This window comes from Penicillium digitatum, chromosome 6 (assembly GCF_016767815.1).
Source record: "Penicillium digitatum chromosome 6, complete sequence".
NCBI lineage: Eukaryota > Fungi > Ascomycota > Eurotiomycetes > Eurotiales > Aspergillaceae > Penicillium > Penicillium digitatum.
In genome coordinates, this window is record NC_089389.1 from 1,511,549 (window position 1) to 1,536,173 (window position 24,625).

General features: G+C 49.3%; 8 protein-coding genes across 8 annotated transcripts; 6 read left to right on the forward strand and 2 right to left on the reverse strand.

Moving 5' to 3' along the window:
• Positions 1-1,031: 1,031 nt before the first annotated feature.
• On the forward strand, positions 1,032-2,447 carry Pdw03_5560 (Peptidoglycan-binding lysin domain; the record flags this gene model as incomplete). The annotated part of the gene is made up of 3 exons (XM_014683274.1): positions 1,032-1,049; positions 1,129-1,298; positions 1,358-2,447. 3 exons carry the CDS (start codon positions 1,032-1,034, stop codon positions 2,445-2,447), a joined length of 1,278 nt encoding a protein of 425 aa, XP_014538760.1.
• Positions 2,448-7,749: 5,302 nt separating this feature from the next.
• On the forward strand, positions 7,750-11,086 carry Pdw03_5561 (Alpha-mannosidase; the record flags this gene model as incomplete). Its single annotated transcript, XM_014683271.1, has 2 exons — positions 7,750-10,400; positions 10,450-11,086. The coding sequence occupies 2 exons, from the start codon at positions 7,750-7,752 to the stop codon at positions 11,084-11,086; spliced, it is 3,288 nt and encodes a 1,095-aa protein (XP_014538757.1).
• Positions 11,087-11,412: 326 nt separating this feature from the next.
• Pdw03_5562 (Histone H4 acetyltransferase, NuA4 complex, Eaf6) lies at positions 11,413-12,383 on the reverse strand (the record flags this gene model as incomplete). The annotated part of the gene is made up of 3 exons (XM_014683270.1): positions 11,413-11,679; positions 11,785-12,012; positions 12,186-12,383. 3 exons carry the CDS (start codon positions 12,381-12,383, stop codon positions 11,413-11,415), a joined length of 693 nt encoding a protein of 230 aa, XP_014538756.1.
• Positions 12,384-12,714: 331 nt separating this feature from the next.
• Pdw03_5563 (Ctr copper transporter family protein) lies at positions 12,715-13,568 on the forward strand (the record flags this gene model as incomplete). Its single annotated transcript, XM_014683269.1, has 4 exons — positions 12,715-12,798; positions 12,859-13,063; positions 13,214-13,391; positions 13,451-13,568. The coding sequence occupies 4 exons, from the start codon at positions 12,715-12,717 to the stop codon at positions 13,566-13,568; spliced, it is 585 nt and encodes a 194-aa protein (XP_014538755.1).
• Positions 13,569-13,770: 202 nt separating this feature from the next.
• Positions 13,771-15,386, reverse strand: Pdw03_5564 (Cyclin-like F-box; the record flags this gene model as incomplete). The annotated part of the gene is made up of 2 exons (XM_014683268.1): positions 13,771-14,965; positions 15,100-15,386. 2 exons carry the CDS (start codon positions 15,384-15,386, stop codon positions 13,771-13,773), a joined length of 1,482 nt encoding a protein of 493 aa, XP_014538754.1.
• Positions 15,387-15,930: 544 nt separating this feature from the next.
• On the forward strand, positions 15,931-17,464 carry Pdw03_5565 (ATP-dependent RNA helicase eIF4A; the record flags this gene model as incomplete). The annotated part of the gene is made up of 5 exons (XM_014683267.1): positions 15,931-15,964; positions 16,119-16,193; positions 16,259-16,327; positions 16,387-16,745; positions 16,811-17,464. 5 exons carry the CDS (start codon positions 15,931-15,933, stop codon positions 17,462-17,464), a joined length of 1,191 nt encoding a protein of 396 aa, XP_014538753.1.
• Positions 17,465-18,843: 1,379 nt separating this feature from the next.
• On the forward strand, positions 18,844-19,750 carry Pdw03_5566 (Fumarylacetoacetase, C-terminal-related; the record flags this gene model as incomplete). The annotated part of the gene is made up of 3 exons (XM_066101091.1): positions 18,844-18,899; positions 19,004-19,215; positions 19,323-19,750. 3 exons carry the CDS (start codon positions 18,844-18,846, stop codon positions 19,748-19,750), a joined length of 696 nt encoding a protein of 231 aa, XP_065958031.1.
• Positions 19,751-20,104: 354 nt separating this feature from the next.
• Pdw03_5567 (Fumarylacetoacetase, C-terminal-like protein) lies at positions 20,105-20,519 on the forward strand (the record flags this gene model as incomplete). Its single annotated transcript, XM_014683265.1, has 2 exons — positions 20,105-20,152; positions 20,271-20,519. 2 exons carry the CDS (start codon positions 20,105-20,107, stop codon positions 20,517-20,519), a joined length of 297 nt encoding a protein of 98 aa, XP_014538751.1.
• Positions 20,520-24,625: the final 4,106 nt, after the last annotated feature.

Here is a 24,625-nt window from a genome sequence, read left to right on the forward strand (position 1 = left end):
GCTAGCGATGCCACTGTAGCCCGGGTAGAACTATGATGCATGATTTCGTGGTCCTACTAGAGCTGAATGGAATCGATTGAGGTCATCTACTCTATCCCATGGGTAATCAGCCCGTAAGAAAATACGAAAAAGAAGAGGAGATTGGGCTTTGTTTGAGACCTCGGATGAGTGAAGCAGGCTGCCTGAGAAACCAGGCCACAATCAGCAACGCCTCGGTTATTTGGACATTTCAAACCCTACAGATTCCCCCTAGCCTCTTTGTTTGTCTTATTTTGTGAAACAGATAAAGGCTCCACATCCTTAGTCCCAAAGCGACTTCTTTTACTCGAGTTCAAGTCCGAATACGATTTAAATGCTGGATGTATGGATACCCGTCACATGCTATTAACCCCTGGAAGCATCCATGAGAATTATCTAGGTACCAGGGGAGAAATTCAGGAACACAACCCACAACCAACCGGAATACAAAAGGACAAAGTCTCTCGTGTCTGATCAGCCGCTCGAAGGGCCAGAAGAGGAGGCAAAAAGAACGAACTTTGCCATCGGAGTTCCACATGGATGTTCCTAGCCTCCCCACAGGGCCAATCACATTCCCACAAACGGGGTGATGAGCGCCAATGAACACCAATGAACGCCATCATCTACTCAAAGGACCAACTAGGCTCGCGCGCAGGGGCTAAATGTCATCTGAAACCGGCCAGTGGCTCCATAACCAGGCGACTGGGTCCCCTCTCGGGCAGTGTTTCAGCCCTTACAGGTACTGTACCCTCTGGCGCAAGGCCCAAAGCCCGCCATTGGGCCACTTTTGCAGCCACTTCAGAACATAGTTCGATTCCGCTGCGGGCCTCGACTGATCACTTTACCAAACGAGAAAGGAAGGGCAAAGGGCACACAGCTACTCGTGAGTACATATACTTTCGTTCCCCGTCTCCTTGTTCTTTCTTTCGACCGTGCAAGCAGGGCTTCTTCCACAGTTCTACATCTTTTCTTTGTCGCTTCAATTTCGTCGTTCCCTCATTCCCTCTATCAAAATGTACTTTCCTTCATTGGTATGTCTCTACTTTGCGTCGCAGCGTGGCCCATGGCCCTGCCTCAACCAACAATGCAAGTCGCTAATTTCGCAAGTAGATCCTGGCTGCTGGCAGCCTGTCTACTCTCATTCAAGCCATTCCTCATGGTGCCAAGGCCCATCACTCCTTTCACCGTCGCGCCGCTGCCACCTATGCTGTCATGGGCGGTAACGGAGAGGTCTCCGACGGATGGCCTTCCATGAGCCAGTGGTTGGAGTACGAGACTCTGTAAGTTAAGCGATCCGATAAGAGAAGCAGATCGTCGAGCTGAACGTTTCTCCTTCTAGCTGGGGTCTCAATCAAATTCTTATTGCCGCATCATGCGACAACTCTGACGACGAAACAAGCGACATCAACACTAGCATCAAGTCGATCGCTAGCGAAACCGGCGTGGACGCTCGATTCATCCTTGCAATTATTATGCAAGAAAGCAAGGGCTGCGTTCGTGTTCAGTCCACCAACAACGGTGTCGAGAACACTGGTCTCATGCAAAGTCACGATGGCGAGGGCTCCTGCAACAAGGATGGCAGCAAAACGACTCCCTGCCCCTCCTCCATGATCAACCTGATGATCCAAGACGGCACCGCTGGAACTAGCCAGGGCGACGGTCTCAAGCAGTGCTATGAGGCCCAGACCGGCGGCACTGCGGCCAAATACTACAAGGCCGCCCGCAGATACAACTCTGGCTCTATCGCCCCGTCTGGCAACCTCGGCCAAGGTGGCGCAACCCACTGCTACGCCTCTGACATCGCCAACCGTGTCCGCGGCTGGGCCGGTGACGTGAGCGAGTGCGTTGAATCTACCATTGGAACCATTTCTAGCGGTGCGGAGCCGGTCCCCCTCGGTGGTGACGACGCCTCAAGCAGCTCTTCCACCTCAACCGCTGCTGAGCAGCCCACGGAGACTGCTGAGCCTATCCAGACCTCCAGTGCTGCAGAGCAGCCTGCCGAGACTACCGAGCCTACCCAAGCCTCCTCCGCGTCTGCCGAAGCCGCCCAGGCAGCCGAGACATCGTCCGTCGCATTCTCCGCCACAACCACTGAGACAACCTCCGTGGCACCCGCCACAGCTTGGACTCCCAACGCAAACGTGCACTCGGCCGCGCCGACCACCACCCCCACACCATCCTGGACAACTAGGTCCGCGCCAGCCGCAACCACTGCACCGGCAGCCCCCAGCTCAACCGAAACAGCCCCTCTTTACCCCTACGCGTCCTCATCGTGCCAAAAATACTACACCGTCGCAGAGGGCGATTACTGCGCCAAGTTGACCGACACTATCGGAGTCACTTTCCCCGATCTCCGCAGCTTGAACCCTGGCCTCGACGAGCAGTGTTCGAATTTATGGCTCGGATATCAGTACTGCATCCAGGCTTAAGTTCGAGTCTCGGATTGATCTACCGTTGGATCGATCTGCCACCTTCGTTTATTTCCCCGAACGTTTTTGGGGCTCCTTTTACCCTTCTTTTCTCTCCTTAAGGCGGTGCCTTCTTTGTACATAGCATGAGCTTGCTCTGGAAAAAACTGGCTTTGAGCGATGCTGGCACTCGCCCAAGGTCTTTTTTTTTTTACGATGAATGACACTAGCGACCATTTTTTTTTTCACAATCTTCGATCATGATAAAGCATGTGTAAATGATTGGAAACTCTTCTTCGGTAGGCTTTTAACTGGGTAAGCCAAGTGCTGCTTGGAGTTGACAAGTTGCTTGCCGCTCGCTTGGAAGACCCACGCACGTGCATTACGCATTGCAGCAGTTCTGCAACCATTCTCGCAGGGATAACCGCTCTCTTCCAACAGAAGCGGTGAAATCACAGAGGCGTATTTTCAGTCTCCGGCAAGGGAAATATCCGAGTAGTTGTGGTGTTGTGTGAAGCCCCACATCCGTCAAGGGTGGCTTGTCAGTGGAAATCAAGGGTTGGTCACAAATGAAGACAAAGAGATTGACTTTGTGGTCTTGTGGAAGGCATTGGGAAAAGTGACAAAGCCAGTTTTTGGAAGAAACATCAACGTCTCTGCCAAAGCCTCGAAAGTGAAGAACATGGCCATGAATGCGTCATGACTTATTTCAGTTCAAACCCTGCTCACCTTTCCATGCTCTGCCCTTCTATTCAGCGATTCAACTTTTACGAATAACCCAACAGCCAGCACGAATGCCAAGCAACTCTCAATATAATGCAACCAGGTATGTTCAGCTAGAGACTTGGGGGCTTCCTGAGTGGGAGGTGAGGGGCCACACATGCGTTCATGTTGTGACAGTGTATTCCCACGGGAGAGATAGGACATATGCTAGCGAAAAGCTCATGCAAAGTGTGATTGGTCGAGTCAAGAATGGAAAAGCCGAGGTCAGCCTTGGGCCTCTTCATCGCCTCACTCCGCGGTGTGATGCCCCGAGTGCGGTTGTTCTTGCAACCGCTAGAGTAGTTGCAGAGACGCGTTCGAATGAGGTCTGTCGGAAGGAAAGTTTTTTTTAGAGGGAGTAGTCCTTCTCATCATGCGTGGAATAGCAATTAGGACGGATTTAAATGACCGCCTCCCGGAGGCGGTCAGTATTGCCGTCGGGCCAGGACTATATGTTCCTACCCTTCATGTTTTATTAGTTTCCTGAAGAAATCCATCCTAGGAGTTCAGTTTATCTCTTTCACCCATCAGTTTGCTTTAAGTCCTTTGGATTTTCCCTTCTGTTAGAAATCAGTAAAGTGGTCCATCTGGAAGGCATCAGGCAAGAATCTCTGGAGGGGAAGCTGACTCGCTGAGGGTGGGTCAGGTTTCGGCCTGACAAGGTCCACCAAGGGTTTGTAGAGATCGATATGGATCTTCTTTTTGGCCGTGAACATTAGATTACCATGCTTCGATTATTCTCGAACTTTTTATCTTGGCTTGTATGATGTGAATAAACTTCTTTGGACATCATCCATCTAGAGTAGAACATTCTACTCACTTGAAAGGCCTACATCTGAGTCTGACCGACTGTTTGAATGAGATTGACACGACAAGCAATACATGGACTACCTCGTCTATAAGTTCCTGCCATAATGATAACCTTCCCACCGTACAGAATGTAGTGTAAATTAGCAACCGAAAGTCTAATTTTTCAACTGATGTTCTTCTCCTTCCACAGCAAGTCTAATGACCTCCTTGTTCAACTCCTCCCAGAGAGTCCGTCCCTTGATAACCCAATTCAAAAAATTCAAAAAATTCAAAAAAGTCGTGACATCCAAAATTGGTATTGCATAATTCATTTTCTCGCCAGTAACCGGTAACGCTGACGGGAATGCGAGCCAGACTGTTACCCAATCAGTCTACACTAAAGCAAAGATATTGACTGGAAATCCCCAAATTCCCATCTTCCAATTCCCAAGGGGCGCCGCATGCTTTTGAAGCCGATTGTGCTACATGCAACAGATGGCAATGAAAGATAACACAAAGAAACCAATCGATCCGAGTGCTACGAATGCCCCAAAGGCGGCACCGTCAGCAATGTTCAAATACGCCAAAAGCATGACAACACGTTACTTCTCCCTTCCAAAGAGAGCATTTTAAAGCGCTTCAGATATTCTCGGCAGGGCAAAAAGCGGTTGTTGATGACGGGAAACAAAGCATCAGACAAGTCTCAAAGGAAGATCGGAGAATGAACAAGCAAAACTCGCGTAAGGGCCATGGATTTAAAAACAAGGATCATGCAGAATCCCTGTCTCACACTGGATTGTCCCTATCTTGCCTGGATGGGACTGGCGTATGCTGCAGCACCAATAATTGGCCTGCTTTGGAGGTGGGACCAGAAGATGCACGGTTGTGGAACTTGGAATAGACCGGTCAGTCACAATACAGGATTCATCGTACTCGTGCACCTTCGGTGGTGTGGAAGATCCAATAGAGAACCCCACAGAATGATCCTCGGAGGATGGTTGGTTTCTCCATACATCATATAATGTCTCTGCTAATCTACGGCATAACCAGGATCATGTTCAACTATGTCCAACAACAATCTTTCGACTGCCATGTCGTCCAGTTTAACTGTTCTCTTGCCACCACTCTTTCCTATCTCTGATAATAATCGTAGTGCTTGGATTATCACTGTAAGCACTGTCCTACTTATTCTCACTCTCCTTCCGACAACAGTGGCCTTGATATCTCGCATCCGTATTTTTGCGCAAAGTTTTCTGGAGTGACTCAACGTTATTTCTCCGTTGTGTAAGTAGCTTTGCCTGCTGTGGTTCCTTTTTTTTTCTAGTTATTCCAACAGATTGAATTTCTTCTTCGGACTGTGTGTGTGTGTGTGTGTGTGTGTGTGTGAATTTAGCCATCTCCTAAGGCATTGGCAAACACCGGTATGCATTGAGCAATGCCTCATTTGAAAAATACAGCAAGGCAAGGTAATTTAACGCGTCGCACAATCCTTGGGTCTATATTCTCACATATGGAAGACAGTCTTCGCTCGTCAACTCCTCACCATTCTCGTCTTGGGATGTTTTAAAGCCGCCGTTGAACTACCAGTCCTATCCTTGCAACCCTTTGAGAAAATCACCCTTGCGTGCAAGATCGCTTTGGGCTTGATCAGTCTGCCTTACTATGTCAATTTCAGATAACACAGTGGAAGCGCCATCAAATCCCTGCCTTGTTTGCGGTGCGGATCTTGTGACTTTATCTTTTAACCTCAACGAAATCCCTGTCTAATTAAAAGCAGAGTTCTAGCCCTGACCACTGCTGGCCTATGTTCTCTCCGATTGCTCTATAACTCCAAGCCCCTAGATCAAACATGGAATGCTCTCATGTCAGGTTTTTGGCTACAATTAATCCTCGGCGCCTCAATTCTTTGCACATGCATTCCAACTCTTCAGCGTGTTCTTGCCGAGCTCCAGACAGGCAGGATAGCCGGCGTGGTTTCGGACTTTTTGGAGCATTCCGTCTTGGCTCACACCAATTCAGGAGATTGATCAGCATCCGTGTCTGACAATTCCATGGGGCAGAGATCAGGGACAGGATCAGGGTCGGCGTCCCGCTCCCTAGTCCTAAGAGACTCGCTGGATGTCGAGTCCATGGAATTCCAAAAGAACCTACGCAAAGATGCAAATGTGCAAGCGATGGACTATGGGGCTTTTTATGAAGGGCCTGATTCTTCCAAGGCATTATCTTCCCATGGCTATGAGAGCGATGATCAGAGGACCTTCTATCTGATGAAGCCTCAAAGCGGTCCCGCTAAAAGGCTGTGCAAATATGTCTTGAGGTTTTCCACCATCAATCTGCGTTAGATAGGGTTGTCGATGTCTGACGAAATCTCGTTCGAACATGTTGGATGGCATCTCCTTACCCTCGTACAAGGTTGCAGAAGTGACGTGCAAATCAGAGATAACTCGAGCATCTGGTGCCTACATTGTGCTCCCCAGAGCATCTTCATTTTCGCCCCACATGGAGCTATGCATATCAAGTCTAGGCCTCAGCGATGGATGATCGTCTCGGAACCTGGCCGGGTTCTGTGATGAAGAAATGATCGTATGAATAAATTCAGATTATGCTTTCAAATGGCTCATTTCAGTAAATTGAATTGGTTAAAAGTTGAAACATAGATGGATCGTAGTGAGCATTGTTGAATCACGATAGAGAACGAGGACTTGGCAAGGCAAATTTTATAAACATCTATTCGACAGGAATAGAAGAGTTCTAAGAAGGATGTAGCGTGTCAACCCTTTTTTTTTTGATCTTTACTAAACAACGAGAGACAACGTCTTTTAAATTATAGGTCAAACTCCGGCCCTCTACAGGCTATACACACAAGTTGATTCCATCCATTGTATCTCCGAGGCATCTTCTCATTACGCGATCATCGATGCTCTAACATTTGAACTTGACCGACTAGCAAAAGGTTTTACATGGCCTCTACTGTCCAGTGTATCAACGAGGGCACAGGGGATGATAACACGGGTATCTTCGAAATTGTTCCCCTTGACAAAAGTCAGCTCGTGGTAAAAGACGCAAGGCAGACCCCTCCGCATCGACAATGCATGGGCTTCGCCAGGCTAATTATCCTTTTACCATGCTTGACAAGATCTTCATAGCTCCTTGCACGACTCTGATCCTACCGGGAGAACTGCCAATTGTCACGACTGAGTCACCACTGGTGCCACAGTCAACAATTCCTCGGATTTTATGCTTTCGTGATCGAGGATGAGCTGTAATGATCTCGATTACAATCTAGAACTGGGCAAACCTGAAGCGGTGCAAAGACCTCAAATTACCCCTTTCGAGGGCTTGGGGGTATTTTTTTGATCAGCTGCTGGTGAGATGCCTGTTGGTATTCGTCTGAGAGATGAAGATTGGGGGCGTTTAAAAGGTCGACTGGGAGTCTACTGAGTATACTAAATATTGGGTAGTATGTTTTTCTTTGAAGCCATATGAACTATCAAAACGTTCTTCTAACCCAATCCATAGATATATCCATGGACACATCCATGGATACTATCAGGTACGTAGTTGAGGGTGTGCCATAGCATCCACTGTCGATCACCGTCTCCGCATTCCGTCATGTCTCCGCATTTGGGAACTCGGAGTCTCCTTCCTTCACCTCTCTCCCTCTCTGCCCTTTTACTTGATTCCTTGCGATAACACTATATAGGTCTACGTTTAATCATACCAAAACGTCTAATTTCTTGTCTCTGCTTCCTAACAATCTGAAACCGTCATCATGGGTGGGGAAGTTCCCTTTCGCCCCGCTCCTCCAGCTTTACCCCAGTTAGCTGAACGCCCGGTCGGCCATCGAATCAAGAAGATTTACACCGATCGCCTGAAACAGTTCACAACAACTGGCCAGTATGAAGGCCAGAACCTTGTTTCAAAGTACTACGAAGCCACAAACTCGGACGAAGATCATGTCGAGCTCTCTGTTTACTCGGTTCCGGACCTGCAGCGACCGAGCTTCAAAGAGGCGACGGCTCAGGAGTTTAAACCAACTCACATAGGAGCTTCTTTTGGCCCTAGTTGGTCCACACATTGGTTCCGAATTCATCTCACAGTGCCTGAGGACATGCTCAAACGGGAGCATCTAGAGTTCCACTGGGATGCCAACAACGAAGGTCTGATATGGACAGACGACGGTCACCCGCTACAGGGCTTGACTGGAGGCGGAGAACGGACCGAGTTTGTTCTCCCCAAAGACTGGTGTGATGGAAAGAGGCATACCTTCTACATTGAAATGGCCTGCAATGGCATGTTTGGCAACGCTCCTGGTGGCGATTCGATCCAGCCACCAAATCCCGATAAGCACTTCACCCTCAGCACTGCAAGAATTACTGCAGTAAACCTAGCTGCCCGAGCACTTTACTATGATTTCTGGATTATTGGGGATGCCGCCAGGGAATTCCCGGGTGAGTCATGGGAGTCGCATGAAGCCAATGTCGTGGCTAATTCCATCATCGATACCTTCATTGCCGGTAACGGAAGTAATGAGTCTATTAACGAGGCGCGCAAGATTGCAAGAAGATATCTTGGCAATAAAGTAGATTCGCCCGATGTCTACGACACACACTTGCAGCCAATAGTTTATGCAATTGGCCATTGTCACATTGATACTTGCTGGCTGTGGCCTTGGGCTGAGACGAAGCGAAAAGTAGCACGGTCGTGGTCTAACCAATGTGATCTGATGGAAAGGTATCCTGAGCACCGTTTTGCTTGCTCTCAGGCTCAACAGTTCAAATGGCTTAAGCAGTACTACCCATCCATCTTTGATCGCGTGAAGCGCTGGGTAAAGAAGGGAAACTTTCAGCCTATCGGAGGGAGCTGGGTCGAGCACGATACCAACATGCCAAGTGGAGAGTCACTGGTCAGACAGTTTTTGTATGGACAACGGTTCTTCGAGACAAACTTCGGTAAACGAAGCACAACTTTCTGGTTGCCAGATACCTTTGGGTACTCTACCCAGATCCCCCAGATATGCCGCTTGGCGGGGATGAGCCGGTTCTTTACCCAGAAGCTCAGCTGGAACAACATCAATAACTTCCCCCACACTACATTTCAGTGGGTTGCTCTTGATGGCAGCCAAGTCATGTGCCACATGGCTCCTGCCGAGACCTACACGGCTGAAGCGCATTTCGGCGACGTCAAGCGTAGTGTCACTCAGCACAAGTCGCTAGATACAGACAAGACATCCCTGCTTGTGTTCGGAAAAGGTGATGGAGGTGGTGGCCCGACTTTTGAGCATCTCGAAAAGCTGCGTCGCTGCCGTGGTCTCAGTGACCAGGTCGGTTCATTGCCTCGAGTCCAAATGGGCGAGTCGGTAGATGACTTCTTTGCAAAACTGGAGGCAAAGGCTGCCTCTGGCACTGATTTTGCCACCTGGTACGGCGAGCTCTACTTTGAGCTACACCGTGGTACATACACCACTCAAGCAAATAACAAGCGCAATAACCGCAAGTCTGAGTTTTTGCTGCGTGAGATCGAGCTTCTTGCAACTTTTGCTACTATCAATGCTCCCGATGGTGGATATCAGTATCCCAAGAAGGAAATTGACGAGATGTGGGAAGGAACCCTCCTTTGCCAATTCCATGACTGCTTGCCAGGTAGCTCCATCGAGATGTGCTATGACGACTCAGACAAGCTGTATACTGAAATATTTGAGATGGGAGCCAAGCTACGAAAGATTGCCCTCGAGGCTTTGGGACTCACCGGTGATGTCACGAGTGGAAATTTCATGGCCCTCAACACTTTGCCATGGCCTCGATCAGAAGTCGTAGCAGTTCCTCCAGCAGTGTCCGCATACATGGGATGCAAATACACCGTGGCCACTGGTACAACTGGAATGATGCATTTACAGCTGGCTGACTTTAAAAAATCTACTTCGGTGACCGTCGCCGAGATCAAATCTGGTGTCTTCCGCCTTGAGAATGGTAAGCTCAGGGTTGACATTCAGGGAGGGGCTATCACATCTTTGTACGATGTGAATGCCGAAAGAGAGATTGTCGCAAAGGACCGCAAGGCTGGCCAGTTAGTCATATTCGATGACAAGCCTCTTTACTGGCAAGCATGGGATGTCGAGGTATTCCATCTTGAATCACGAAAGGAGTTGCCCGGGGGTAAGACGAGCATTGTAGAAAATGACCCGCACCGAGTGAGTGTCGTGACTGAGACATGGATCAGCGATAAGAGCTGGATCAAGACCACAATTAGCCTGTCTGCATCCACATCCGATGAGCCCTCGTACGTGGAAATGGAAAGTGAGGTAGAATGGCAAGAGACGATGAAATTCCTCAAGGTCGAGTTCCCAGTGGATATAACCAACACCGAAGCATCCTACGAGACTCAGTATGGCATCGTTAGGCGCCCGACCCATTATAACACGAGGTACGCGCTACTTTCCATACACTCTACAATGATATTAATTACTCGACAGTTGGGACATGGCCAAATTCGAAGTCTGCTGTCACAAATGGGCTGACCTCTCCGAAAACGGCTATGGAGTCTCCATTCTGAATGATTCTAAATACGGCTTCGCAACATGCGGTAACTTGATGCGCCTTTCACTGCTCCGTGCCCCCAAGGCACCAGATGCCCACGCTGACATGGGCCGCCACCACATTCGCTATGCAATTCTTCCCCACGCCGGTGCCCTTGATGCCCGAACAATCCGCGCGGGCTTCAATTTCAATAACCCGCTCGTCGTTGAAAAAGCCGGCCCGAAAGCGTCTGCTTCCAATGCCCTGTTTACATCTCTGTCTATCAAGGGCGCGCCGTCCTTGATTCTGGATGTTATTAAGCGCGGCGAGGATGACGGTGATGTTTCGTGGGATGGTACTCCTACCCGTCCCGGGAAGAGTGTTATTCTGCGTGTCTATGAATCGCTTGGTGGCAAGGCTCGAGGTACCATTGAGACTACACTGGCCGTGAAGGATGCTGTCAAGTGTAACGTTCTTGAGGATGATGAGATTGACGGGCTGGATATTGCCACCGAAGATGGTCGTTCGGTGATCAAGATTGAGCTGAGGGCGTTTGAGGTCGCTACATACCGACTGCAGCTACGATTATCTTGAACACATTTGACTGACAGGCTTTGGCCAAACCAATGGAGCATCACAAGGCACCCAAAATTTATATCTAGCTCGTGTCACATTCAATAGAAAGCAAAAAAAAAAAAGATGTATCCGACAACGCTGTAGTCTGTAGTCTGTAGAAATTCGTGATGTACATGATATCGCATCATAGGTGTAATAAAACAGATAAATCCCACTCCCATTTTCCGCTACGCCCAACACGACTCCTCCCAGGAGTAATGTAAAAAAACAAACCAACTCCGAAAAAGCCAAGCAGTTACAAGACGGACGAAGAACATAAAGAAAAGCGAACCTTCCAAGAAGACTCAGTCTCTCCCATAGCTGATCTTCAACCGCTTAACAGAAGGCTTGTCCTCATCAGAGATATCGTCGGTCTGGTTCTTTCCCTTCGTATTCTTTGACCCGCCAGTCGCCTTCTTCTTGTTTTTTGACGAACCATTTGAGCTCTTCATCCCGCTGGCGGAAACAGACAGCGGGTCAATCTTCATGGACATGCTGTTCCCTCCAGTCGTAGATGTTGGTGTCGCTGCGTGGGAAGGCGTTGTTTGTACAGAGGAAGGGCCGGGGGAATCCTGCGGACACAACAACAATCATAAGTCGCCAGTTCAAAAGTAAAAGCACCGTACTCAGCATCCAAGGCAAGAGTGAATTTCCTAGTTCGGATCGATTTTTCATACCAGCATGTAACTCGCCGAGCTCCGCGAGAAAACTCGATCCGATTCCGTGACCTGCGCCTTTCGCCTCGACCCAGCCATGCTGCCGCCCAGACCCAGTCCCGCGGCGCCGAGACTCGACCCACTCGCGGAGCCTTTGATGTAGTTATCAAAGCCCTTGATGATGTTTCCAGCGGTGGTTTCTTCCAGGTATGATTGTTCGAAGCGGAAGATTTGGTCTTCGAGTTGGGCCTGAAGGAAAGGTGTTAGCAGCACGTCACTGCAAACCGGATTACACAACCATGGGTCATCATTTTGCACCGACGCAAGATTGGAGAACATGCACACGCAGCGAAAGAACAAAATTCAAGAGAGGTTATGACGTCCGGTCCCTGTGGGTCGAGAACGCGCGAAACTGCACTCACCATGCTCTTGTCCATTAATCGCTTTTTCTGTAACGTATCCCTCAGCTCGCGGCGCAGTTTCTCGTAATATGGTAGTCCGCGACTCGCGGTATTCTGATCAGCAGGCGCATTCAGTGCCCCTGCCGTTGCGCCGGTTGTAGGTGTCGCAGCGCTGGTGGTCGCGGACGCGGTTGTTGGAGCGGGTGCTGTGTCTGCCATGGTTGGATGGCGAAGACGCAATGAGCAAAAAAATCTTCTTTACACCAAAAGAACGTATCTCATGCGCATTAAGGGCGAAATGAAGTTGAAATCGGGGTGGAAATTGTGTCAGTGCGTAGTCAATGTCCGCGTTGGGGATCGAGAGAGCTTGGAGATCTTATCATTGTTTGTCTAGTTTGCATTCCCATCCTTGATCATCGGTGACTAGGTATGTACCTTGTTTATTGTCTCTCGTCGTACCACCTACCATCTTACGAGCATATTGTCATTTTACTTTGAGATACGTTTTTTTTTGTTACCGTTCTCAAACATTTAATCTCCACTATTCAAGATGGACCACTCGATGCACATTGGCATGGATCATGGTGATATGGGCCATGGCGATGTGGGTATGGGTGGGAAATGCAACATGAATGTGAGATGCAGCCTTTGGTCTACTTTGATCTTGTACTTATTCTGACTCTTTGAATCGTAGATGCTGTTCAACTGGTCCTCTGAGAATTTGTGCATTATCTTCCGCAGCTGGCACATCACCGGTCCCTTCTCCTTCCTCTTGTCCCTCATCGCTATCGTTATCCTTACTGCGGGCTACGAGGGACTACGAGCAACGACTCGAAAATATGAGGCCGCCCATGCACAGCGGCTTAGTGCGTTCCTAGGCACTACTGCCACTACTGGGGGTAAGTGATTTTCTCTATTCGTCGGTCAAGCTACAATGTCTACAATCCCAATAATTCCTGCCATTTTTTTCGTTTGATTTTTGAGATGTGATAGGGAAATGATGCCTTCTGAATGAGCAAGCTTCTTATTGATGTCTTGGCTCTCTGCAGACGCTGAGATCGCCGACCCTATCATTTCCAGCACCCTGGCGGATGCAATCCACAACACTCATCACCAAAGCTCACCGCTGCTTGTAGGAAGCGAGAACAGAGCGGCATTGGCGCGCAAGGGTAAGCTTACTATGGCGGCTTTCTATGCCCTCCAGGTGTCCTATAGCTTCTTCATAATGTGAGTGCCTCCCAGCAAATCTTCTAGTCTCGTCTTGGCTTGCTGAATTTGCATCTTAGGTTGCTCTTCATGACGTATAACGGGCCGGTCATGATTGCGGTTGCAGTGGGCGCGTTCGTTGGATACTTGGCCTTCTCCGAAGGAACATCAGCCACAAAGATAATCGCCTGTCATTAAAGGATCCAATCCGGGGCATAGACGACTTTGCTGATTCGGAGGCAGGTGTAGAATAACACGACCAGTAAGTCAAATTCTGGACTGGTTTTGAGATTGGAGTCGATGGGTTTGAGAGCCCTTTCTGGTGGAGAGCGGCGCTGGTTTGTGGTGGTGACCTCGTTGTTTTGTGGTTCCATCAATCTCTCCATATTGCAGTAATAGTTCATGGAACTTCAACATCACTCCCATCATCACCAAACCCAAAGCTAAATCCACCTCCTTCGGTGTCTTGACCATCAGGAGTCTCCGTTGTCTCCCCATGAACAATATCTTCCCACTTGCGCTTCTTGCCTTCGCTCTTCTTCTGTAACTCATTCCAGGCTTGCTCCAGCAGGTCGGGATATGCCTCGCGCATACCGGTCATAAACCGTTCACATGGATTAGCTACGTTCTTCCGGAACCCAGACACCTGGTCCGGCTTGTTAGACAAGAAATCCAAGGCAGCGCCGAGATGGCCTCGGGGAATAAAGTTCTGCGTAATAGCGATCGACGGCTCCAGGTTCACGACCAAATGCCACCATCCAGACGGAACGTGTAGAATCTCACCCTCGCCGCATATTCCTTCCACACAGCCCGGGGTCCGGCGTGCCTCGGCATGGAATCCCAGTAGCCATTCTGCAATGCTCAGCGGAGAAGTCACTTCACTCTGGTCATCGGAAACAAAGACACCCGGAGGCGGGGGCTGTTTTGTGCTAGACGGGAACATTATCCAATATTTGGGCCCACGCAACACGGCGTTCCATGCGCTGGTGGCATTGGGATCTTTGTGGAACTTGCTGCCGGACCGCTCGGGACCGATAATTAACCACTGATGATCAGGGCGGTCGTCACCAAGTACGGAGAAGAAGTCTTCAGCGAAGCACGCTGGGGGCCAGTACGATGCGTCTGGCGTTGTTTCTGAAGATCCGACGGACAGTCCCATCTTCGAGACGAAAGACCGGTCAAATAGGTATAGTGGGCTCTCGTCAGAGTTGTCTGCCATGTAGTCGCCGTAAGTGCGCATAGCCCAGTCCACAGCTTCGGCACGGAACTTGGTCTTCCCGTATCGGGCGAGTAGTGACCCGACGTTCCAGGTCTTATATGCTGGCCAGGCCTTGACAGGCTCAGTCAAGATGAATGGTCGGTCGGTCCACTTTGCTTGGAATTCCTCTGGTGACAGCTCGGGAAGTCGTGCAATCTGGTTCCGCGCCGGGATCTTAGAGACATAGGGGTCGAGTGAGATATGTGCACAATTGAACGGCCGGTAGAGAGAATCGGAGAATAGCTGGGAACAGTCCACCATGGGCACTTTAGAAGCAGGGATATTGAGATATGTTGACCGCCATGTCCCTCGCCATGTGAAATCTTCTCTTGAGTCACTGCAGCCAGACTTAGTTTGGAGATCAAATTCGTTCATTAGGAAATTGTTCTATTATGAATAAGGGTAGGGCTCAAGACCAAAACATCACTCGGATTTACATGATTCAACTGGATCTGTAGGCTTTTGGCTTACCAAACAAACAGCGCCTTCCACAATTCTTCAGCCCGGGTAAATGCATAGAAGGCCTTGCATGTCCGCCCGATTCTCAACAGGCTTGGCCCGTCGAAGGCCTCCAACAACAACAGGATTAGTTCGTCTGGCAGGTGTTGAAAGATCCCCATGGCGTTGCGAAGACTCCAGGTAGCCAATAGAGCATTTCCACTTGGCTTCACGCCTAGTGGGTGGGAGGGAATAGCCTCCCTTATGATATCTGCATCCTGTGGTGGTGGATGACTGGGCAACGATTTGATGTCAGGCATGATCTGAAATTGGCACTTTTAGGGCTTCAAAGATTGGGCGACCAGGCCCAACTAGAAAGTAGTTCACCAATTTAATGGGAACAAGAAAACTGAATAAAGAGAATCAAATAGACTGGTTCAAGCAACAGTTTGCACCACAACAATCAGACCGAAGAAAGAAAAAAAAGAAAATATAGTCAATAAGAGGATGATTTGATGTTCATCTCGCCCACTCTAAACTCGCTTGGGCTTGGCCACTCCCCAACAGGGTAAGCGGTAGGATAATGCCCCGTAAAAAAAAAAAAAGCGTAGCAAATGGCGCCGCAGTTGTGGCCATTCGATTTTTTCGCTTTTCTTCTCTTCCTCTTCCCACCCCATTTGTGATTTTCACATCCAACCACTTTTGTCATCCTTTCCTAGTATCCTATACAAAGGCTCTTTGATAAAGAGTCTGAGGTACTAGAAGTTAACTTTCCCACGCAGCGAACCTACATAAGTTCGCTAAAACTACCCCACCACACCGATCACAGCCAACGCCTGTGATCTTTTCTATCAAACCGCAAATATGGCTGACAAGGGTCTTGAGGATCTTGCCGAGGGTATGTGCTACGCTCCTGTTACTTTTTGATGAAAGTCCCGTTACTTTGCTTTCACTGAAGGTCGCAACCGCGATCGCATTCAGTATTTGGTGGCGTCAGATAGGGAAGGCGTCGAATGAAGATGGGGGCTAACATGTCTTTTTTTTCTCAACAGGGCAGATCGAGTCTAACTACGATGAGGTCACCGACTCCTTCGACGCTATGGACCTGAAGCCCGAGCTGCTTCGCGGTATGTACCCCTCTTCGTCTTATCAGGTGGGGTTGGGGAAAAAAATACTGATGGTTGGATACTAGGTGTCTACGCTTACGGTTTCGAGCGTCCTTCCGCCATCCAGCAGCGTGCCATCATGCCCATCATCAAGGGTGAGTTTAATTTCATTCCGAGCCCACTTTTGAAATTCGCGCCTAATCTCTGAGTTCAGGCAACGATGTTATTGCCCAGGCTCAGTCCGGTACCGGTAAGACCGCTACCTTCTCCATCTCCGCCCTGCAGAAGATCGACCCTGAGGTCAAGGCCTGCCAGGCTCTGATCCTTGCTCCTACCCGTGAGTTGGCTCAGCAGATCCAGAAGGTCGTTGTCGCCATCGGTGACTTCATGTCCCTTGACTGCCACGCCTGTATCGGTGGTACCAACGTCCGTGAGGACATGAACGCTCTCCGCGCCGGCCCCCAGGTCGTTGTCGGTACCCCCGGCCGTGTCCACGACATGATCCAGCGCCGTGTTCTCTCCACCACCGCCATGAAGCTCTTCATCCTCGACGAGGCCGATGAGATGCTGTCCGTAAGTTTTCCAACTGATCTTATGCCAATCAATCGGAAATCGGTTTTAACTCCTTTTTTTTTCAGCGTGGTTTCACCGAGCAGATCTACGACATCTTCCAGCTGCTTCCTCAGTCTACCCAGGTCACCCTGCTCTCCGCTACCATGCCCCAGGATGTCCTCGAGGTCACCACTAAGTTCATGCGCGACCCCGTCCGTATCCTTGTCAAGAAGCAAGAACTCACCCTTGAGGGTATCAAGCAGTTCTACATCGCTGTTGAGAAGGAGGAATGGAAGCTCGACACCCTCTCCGATCTCTACGAGACCGTCACCATTACTCAAGCTGTCATCTTCTGCAACACCCGCCGAAAGGTCGACTGGCTCACCGACAAGCTCACTGCTCGTGATTTCACTGTCTCCGCTATGCACGGTGATATGGAACAGGGTCAGCGTGATGTTATCATGAAGGAGTTCCGCTCCGGTTCTTCCCGTGTCCTGATCGCCACTGATCTTTTGGCCCGTGGTATCGATGTCCAGCAGGTTTCCCTGGTCATCAACTACGATCTTCCCGCCAACCGCGAGAACTACATTCACCGTATCGGTCGTGGTGGTCGTTTCGGTCGTAAGGGTGTTGCCATCAACTTCGTCACTGCTGACGATGTTCGCATGCTCCGTGAGATCGAGCAGTTCTACTCCACCCAGGTTGAGGAGATGCCCATGAACGTGGCTGACCTCATCTAAACACCCTAACTCTTGACGTCTTGATGCGGTTTACGATCGCAGAATCTGCGTTAAAAGTGGCTTTCTGCGTTTCCGCCTGCAATGTGCAGGAGAAGTGACTGGGGCTATGCATCCGCATATTGAGTCGATAAGTCGACGCCTCGGTCATTTTTCGGCCCTTGCTATGGTTTCCTATGTCTTGCACCAATGGAGATGAGACATGTTTGCGTTCACCTCTTGCTGCTCTGTTTTCTCTTATTTCTTATGCATTTCCTCTGTTTTCCCCTTGTCTGTATCTAGCTCGCTCTTGTTGGTTAAGGATGCTGCCTCTTTTCGTACTTAATCAATAGACCGGGCCAAAATGTGACTTGTTCCTCAGGGCGTCGTCCTTGAATGATTATTAAAACACGTATTTTGCTTTGTGAATACATCTTTAAATAGTGTAACCCCGAACCTCTCCCCATTCTCTGTGTCCCGTAATTGCAATACCCTTCACTCTGACAATAGTGGCAGGGTCGGAGCGGCACAAGCGCATCTGAAGCCTGTTTGACAGCTATTGAACCTCCATCCTGAGGCCCCACACTAACACTCCGTCACGATTTGGCGAATGAAGCTGTAATTTCTAAGGCTCCAAAGATTTCACTCACAAACCAAACCTACTTTCATACAACGGGACTTTCCCCGGTTGGTCGCGGTGAGGAGCCACACGTTCTGAAGTCGCAAGCAAGGCAAAAGGTGATCATCTAGGCCCTCTCCGAGGTGCCTATCTATGAATCTCAGATGCGAACATGTCAGCGCTTGATCTGAGAGAGCCGTGAATTGCTTCTCTCCCTTGTCAATTCTCAGTCCTTCAAGCTTTTAGAATGCCTTGACACTCTACATTTGTCACTCTGGGGATCTTTCATAGATAGTGTTGGATTGATCGGAACATGTTCCGATTCTCGGACAAGCGAGCCGATGGTTGTGGCTCGATATGAAACTATTGAGGTTTTAATTATCGACTAACAAACCCTGTAATCCATGGAGCAGGTTGCCATAGTATTCAAAAGCTCCCTGTGAAGATTTTCCCATCTAGTTTGGCACTGGAAGTGTAAAATCCCATCCTTATGCATTGATATATAGAGTGGCAGGATTGGACAAAACCACTAAATGATCACCACTGAAATTTCCAACGTTAGATTTGTCGAGTAAGTACCTTCTGGTTGTTTTCTATCTGTTAGCACTTTTTAGCCCTCCACTCAGTGGATAAAGATACAAGCGGTCGCGGCAGAAACCCGCCTAGCTCTGGAGTTCTCCGCATCTTTCGGAGAACACCCGAGGCTTCGGATTGACCCTCCCTCACGACTTCTTTCCTTAATTCCTCTTACTTGGTCCATCGCATAGCTTCAATTCCTTCCAAAATGGCTTCTGTCCGCGCCAACTGCCGCAAGATTATGTGTATCGGCCGTAACTATGCGTGAGTCTCTCCGTCTCCCGGCGCCTTGTTTCCCTCAAGAGTTCCGACAGCGGCGCCGCTTTCTGCCTCTCGGCCACAATTGCTAATAGCATGGTATCATACAGTGATCACATTACAGAGCTCAACAACACAGCTCCCAAACAGCCATTCTTTTTCCTCAAGCCCGCATCATCCATCTTAATCCCCGGCTCGGGCCCTGTCCTCCGCCCCAAGGGTGTCAGCCTGCACTACGAGGTCGAACTGGGTCTGGTGATCGGAAAGACCGTACGCGACCTCGATCCTAACGATGAAAAAGCGGCACTGGATGCGATTCAGAGTGAGTGCAGCACGAAATCCGGATCTGAATGGGCATGTCGTGGTGGACCCCGGATTTTGGCTCAGGCAGCAAGTCGCTGACAAAAAAACCCCCATTGCGGAAAACAGGCTACGTCCTCGCCATTGATATGACAGCTCGCAACGTGCAAGACGAGGCAAAGAAGAAGGGCCTTCCCTGGTCCATCGCCAAGGGCTTCGACACCTTCCTCCCTATCTCGCAGGAGATCGCCAAGTCGCGCATTCCTAATCCGCATGACGCATTCCTGCGCCTGAGCGTTGGCCAGGACGAGCGCCAGGCGGACTCGACTAGCCTGATGTTGTACCGCATTCCGCAGCAGCTTGCGCAGATCTCGCGCGTGATGACATTAGAGAAGGGTGATATCGTTCTTACCGGTACGCCAAAGGGTGTTGGACAAGTCAAAGCGGGTGATGTTATGAGGGCATCGATTGAGGTTGCTGGAAAGGAGATCGAGGAGGGGCGGATTGAGGTTGAGGTACAGGACCGCGAGGGACGGTATGAGTTCAAGGAGACTTAAATTCGTCTTTTGGACTTGTAAATTTTTGACCTGTGAACTCCAAAAATATATAGAGCAAAATCATCACTTGGAGATTCAAAAGAACAACAGGGTGATCTGCCAAGAAAGCATTCAGGAGAGGATACTTAGACATTAAAAATGAATCTTGCAAACGAATTCAGGGAGCCCTGGAGCATCCACAGTAATATCTCCTCACATCGGAGTCTCTCATCGGAGTCGAGAGTGAAGGTGGGACAGTGAACAACCCAGCAAAGGCCAGGTTCCTCGTCTGCCAAGACATTGCAATGGTTGGCTCTGATCTCGAAGAACACCGAATGTCCCCCCTCCGACTCAAACATCACTAGACCTATCAACATGCAAGTCGCAGAGATTCTGTCAGATGTCAATTCTCTCCGCGTCTGCGTAAGTATCACCTGTAATCCTTTCCTCCAGAGTGCTGCCCCACTACGACTAACGCGTCCAAGCCACGTTTTGGATAAGGGACACCGGACAAGATGACAACGCTAACAGCATAGCACAGGGTCACAACGAGGCCCTAGCACTGGTGAATGTGCACAAAAATATCACAGGCTCGGGTTCAACCGAATCCGGTACCGCATTGACAGATAAGAGCCCGGCAGACGACAAAGCCGATCTTCGTCGTGCAAAGGAACTGGTTGAGCTACACTATGAGGTTAAGGCGAGACATGCCAACGGAACTGTTGATGAGGAGCTGTGTCAATCTCGGCAAGATGTCTGGCGAATTCTGAGGGAGCTGTCGACTGTCTAATTACAGTTACTGGTTCTTTCCTTTTCTGGATGTGGGAACGGGCGTTGAGGATCGCAGTTGCTACATTTTTATGAGCGCATGGGTTTCGGTTGACTAGTTTGGTCCAAATAATCTACTGGATTCTTGTTAACTTGGTCTTTATAGCATTCTCCCAAATACACACCCACGCGCTCCGAGTTCTCTAGAGAACCGTGGAAGCTAATGGCTCAATATATTCATTGCATCTACACTCACTCACAACTCTTTCCGGGCATACTGTACAATCTGATCATGAGCAACTACGCGTCCCTCGGTCGTCTTGCACAAATTTCCTATGTCTCTAGCCCGTTTCTGAATCGCTTCATCCTTTATCACTCGCAGCAGGGCCGAAGACAGCTCTGCTCCATTTATTTTCGGTGCCACATTGCGGCTTCCATGTAAGCCAATACCTAGCCACTCGACTCGGGCCGGACAATCGTATGTGTCGAACCATTGGGGTAAGATGACCTGCGGAACACCCGCCCTGGGAAGAGGCATCAGCACCTTGTCCTTCGCCAACGTGCGACCCCGGGGAAAACTTACTTGCATGCCTCAAAAAATGAGTTGGCTCCTCCATGGTGGACATATGCGACTATATTACCGCTTTTTAAAATAGAAATAATCTCTGGTTCGATCCATGGAAAGATCCTCACTTTATCGGAACTGACAAGAGGTCCGAGAATGTTCTTGACCGCCGAGGAGCTTTCCCAGTCGCTTTTGAGCTTCCACAAGACCTGTATATTGGGAAACTCGCACCAAACAGCCTGGATCGCCATCGCCATCTGTATTGCATCATTCTCTGGGGCTTGAACGTGTGACCCAAGACATATTAGGATTGTTGGTTCTTTCATCCACGAATCCAGTGCTGGATCACTTTCTATAAGCGACGAAAATGACCGGACGATTGGACCGCAGCTGATAACATTGCCCGGGACGTGTAACGGAAAATCCATATCTCGGAATGAAGGCGAGAGGTGCAGGTGGTTTTTACAGTAAGGTGCCACGTGAGGAAATGCAGTCCGAATTCCTGCTTTCCTTCGAATGTCCAGAAGATCGCGCATGGGTTTTCCTAAGCGAACAATCCACCCGAAGCAAAACACCATGTACACATTTGCAAGGATTAGTCTCCATGGTAGGGGAAATGGATATCCTGAACCGGTACTGAATTTCAAAGTCAGCGAGATCCTCAAACTCCATTTGGGAGACATGAGTTGCTCACAGGGGGTATTTCCAAAAAATGCCAGCTTTCGGTTGGACAGTGGCCACAATATCTTTCAAAGGCACCGGCCAAAGAATCACGATCCGCGAGTCAATGCTGCGAGCAGCATCTAGTCCTAGATGCAAAAGTGGATCTGCAACTACGACGACCGGGCGAACATCTTTCAATATCTCGAGACAGCTCCAGTATGACAGTATGTACTCATCAGGCTTCCATCCCAGTACAGATATGTTGATTATGTTGCATGCATAACGCGTTCCCGCAAGCCCTGGCCGATGACATATATCCGATACGGTACGGGTCACGATTTCCGACAAGGACGGACCTGCGATTGGATGAAAGTGAAGCACTTGGTTGTACTCCGGTTTGTCATTTATCGCTTGCACGCGAGCTGATAATTCCTTGAAGGAAGCGACGTGGATTTCGAACTCGCCCCGGTGCAGAAACTCTTCGGCCACTGCAAGTGCGACGTTGGACTGTCCATGTTCGGGACTTGTGAGGAAGAGAATAGGCTGTCTTGGAGGTGACATGTTGTTTCTTTTTTTCGCGCAAGTTTCCCACAGGTGCAAATCAAATAGGTTGTTCCTGGTCACGGATTTTATTTCAAGTTTCTGAATATGCATTCCACGATTATAAAATTCCGTCGTTGCATTCTATGAATACTAGCCGATGTATGATTACTCGGTGCTTATTGAAGTAGACAAATAGGGAAATCGATGCCGTGAGTTTTTTTTCTTTTCTTTTACAGTGTTCTTTCTCACATTGTTCCAAGTTGGAAGGTAGTAGTTGGTTGTCATCTTCGTGGCGAATCTCTCATAAAAGCCCCCTATCCAATCCTTAAGCTTCATAGAACCGGTTTATGTAGCACTCTGCATTTTCTTGTTATCAAAGAGGATTTCTTTTGATAGTCATAGGAACAGGGACATCGGATAAGGAAGAGAAATTAAACGAATCAATGGTCTACGTCTAATTTTCGACCCAAGTATCCAAGTGTCCAAGTTTTCCCAAGCAACAAATCGTTACAGCCAAGCCAACCAAGTTCAGCGAGAACAGAAACCAGAATGCCGTCAATCAATCAATCAATCAAAGTTCAATTAACCTGTTGCAGTCTAACTAGTTGCGTATGACTATGTAGGCGCTTCTCCAACCGAAGCAAGAACTCGAAACCTAACGCCGAGCGGGATCGCTCCCAAAGTATACAGATAATGCCGAAGTGAAGAGTGCGGAACGCTCCGCTAATTAGAATTACTACGCGTTTTTCTATCTTAATTAGTTCGTTAGTGAGCTTATTAAGATCCCCTCTTAGTATTAACCTAATAGCCGGACAATACCACGTAGATAGTCCCTATAGTATCTATAGAATAATGACTACCTAGTATACTCTCCGCATTACGACTAGTGATAATCCCTAAGTAGAACCTAAGATCCTACGGAGCGCTTCTAGGCTACTAGCTCCATTTATAAGTATCTTCTTCCGGTGTATTAAGAAATCGAGGTATTTATCGAGCTATATACCTAGGTATTTAGTAGTACTAGTCGGTGCTACTAGCACCGACTAGTATTATTATTAGTTCGCTAGGTATTATCACCGGTATACCGTTATAACCCAATAGGTTATCTAGCACTTCCTAAATATCAATATCTCGAGGAGGAGTAGTTTCGGTTCCAGTTAATCGTATCTAATTATCGTTCTATCGTATCGTGTCAGGGTGCGGGCTGGCAGGACGGTATGATAGGAGATGACTGGCAGGGACAGGTCGTAACAGATCAGATTCTCATTGACAGGTACAGGCACAGGCAGGGGCAGGCTAATATACAAGACGTAGCTCGAAGAGCTACAACAGGATCTAGAACTGAAGTTCAAGATAAACAGGTCGGAGATCACGTGCCGTGATCTTCCTTTTACTAAGCATTACGGTTCACACCGTGACAGTACCCCCTCCCTTAGAGCCGAGCTCCGTCGAGGCGAGGCTTGTGCGGGTATCTTCGGTGGAAGTTCCGTATGATTTCGCGGGCGTGGTCCAGGTATTCAACAGGCTCTTCAGTGGGTTCGTCGTAACCAATCCATTTGACGGTGTACTTCAGACGCGGGCCTCCTCGGCCTCGTCGTTCCCAGCGGGAATCTAAGATGTCTTCAACTTCCCATTCTTCCAGTCCTTCGACTTCGACAGGCGGTGCGGGTTCAGTAACTTGTCCATTTACCGGGTTCGTGGCGGCAGGCTGTAGCAGGCTGACGTTAAACACAGGGTGGATCTTCATACTAGCAGGCAGTTCGAGCTTGTAAGCGTGTGCGCTTATAGCTTCTAGGACCTTAAAGGGGCCTAGGTTCTTCCAGTCCAGTTTCTTCTGCGGGCGGAGGGTTCGGATATTCCTGGCGTTCAGCCAGACCAGTTGTCCAGGACGGTATCGGCGGGCAGGGGCACGGTGACGGTTCGTTTGTTCTTCGTATCGGGCTTGTGCGGACAGTATCTCGGCGCGGACGTACTCAGTCAGTTCTTGCATTCGTGTAGCAAACTTTTCCGCGTCTCGGGTCGCAGGGTGACTGGCAGGCTGGGATGGTTCGAACCCGATGCGGGGGTGGAACCCATAGTTCGCGTAGAACGGAGAAACTCGGGTGCTCTCGGAGTAATGAGAGTTTGCAGTGAATTCGGCCAGCAGGAGCCATTCAGACCAGTCGTCCTGTAAGTAGGACACATACGCTCGGAGGTATTGTTCCAGTACGGCGTTCGCGCGTTCAGTCTGGCCATCAGTTTCCGGGTGATAAGCGGTTGACAGCAGGTTGGTGATTCGCAGGCGCTTTGTCAGGTGTTTCCAGAATTGGGCCACGAACTGGGGTCCTCGGTCAGATACAACGGTATTCGGCAGGCCG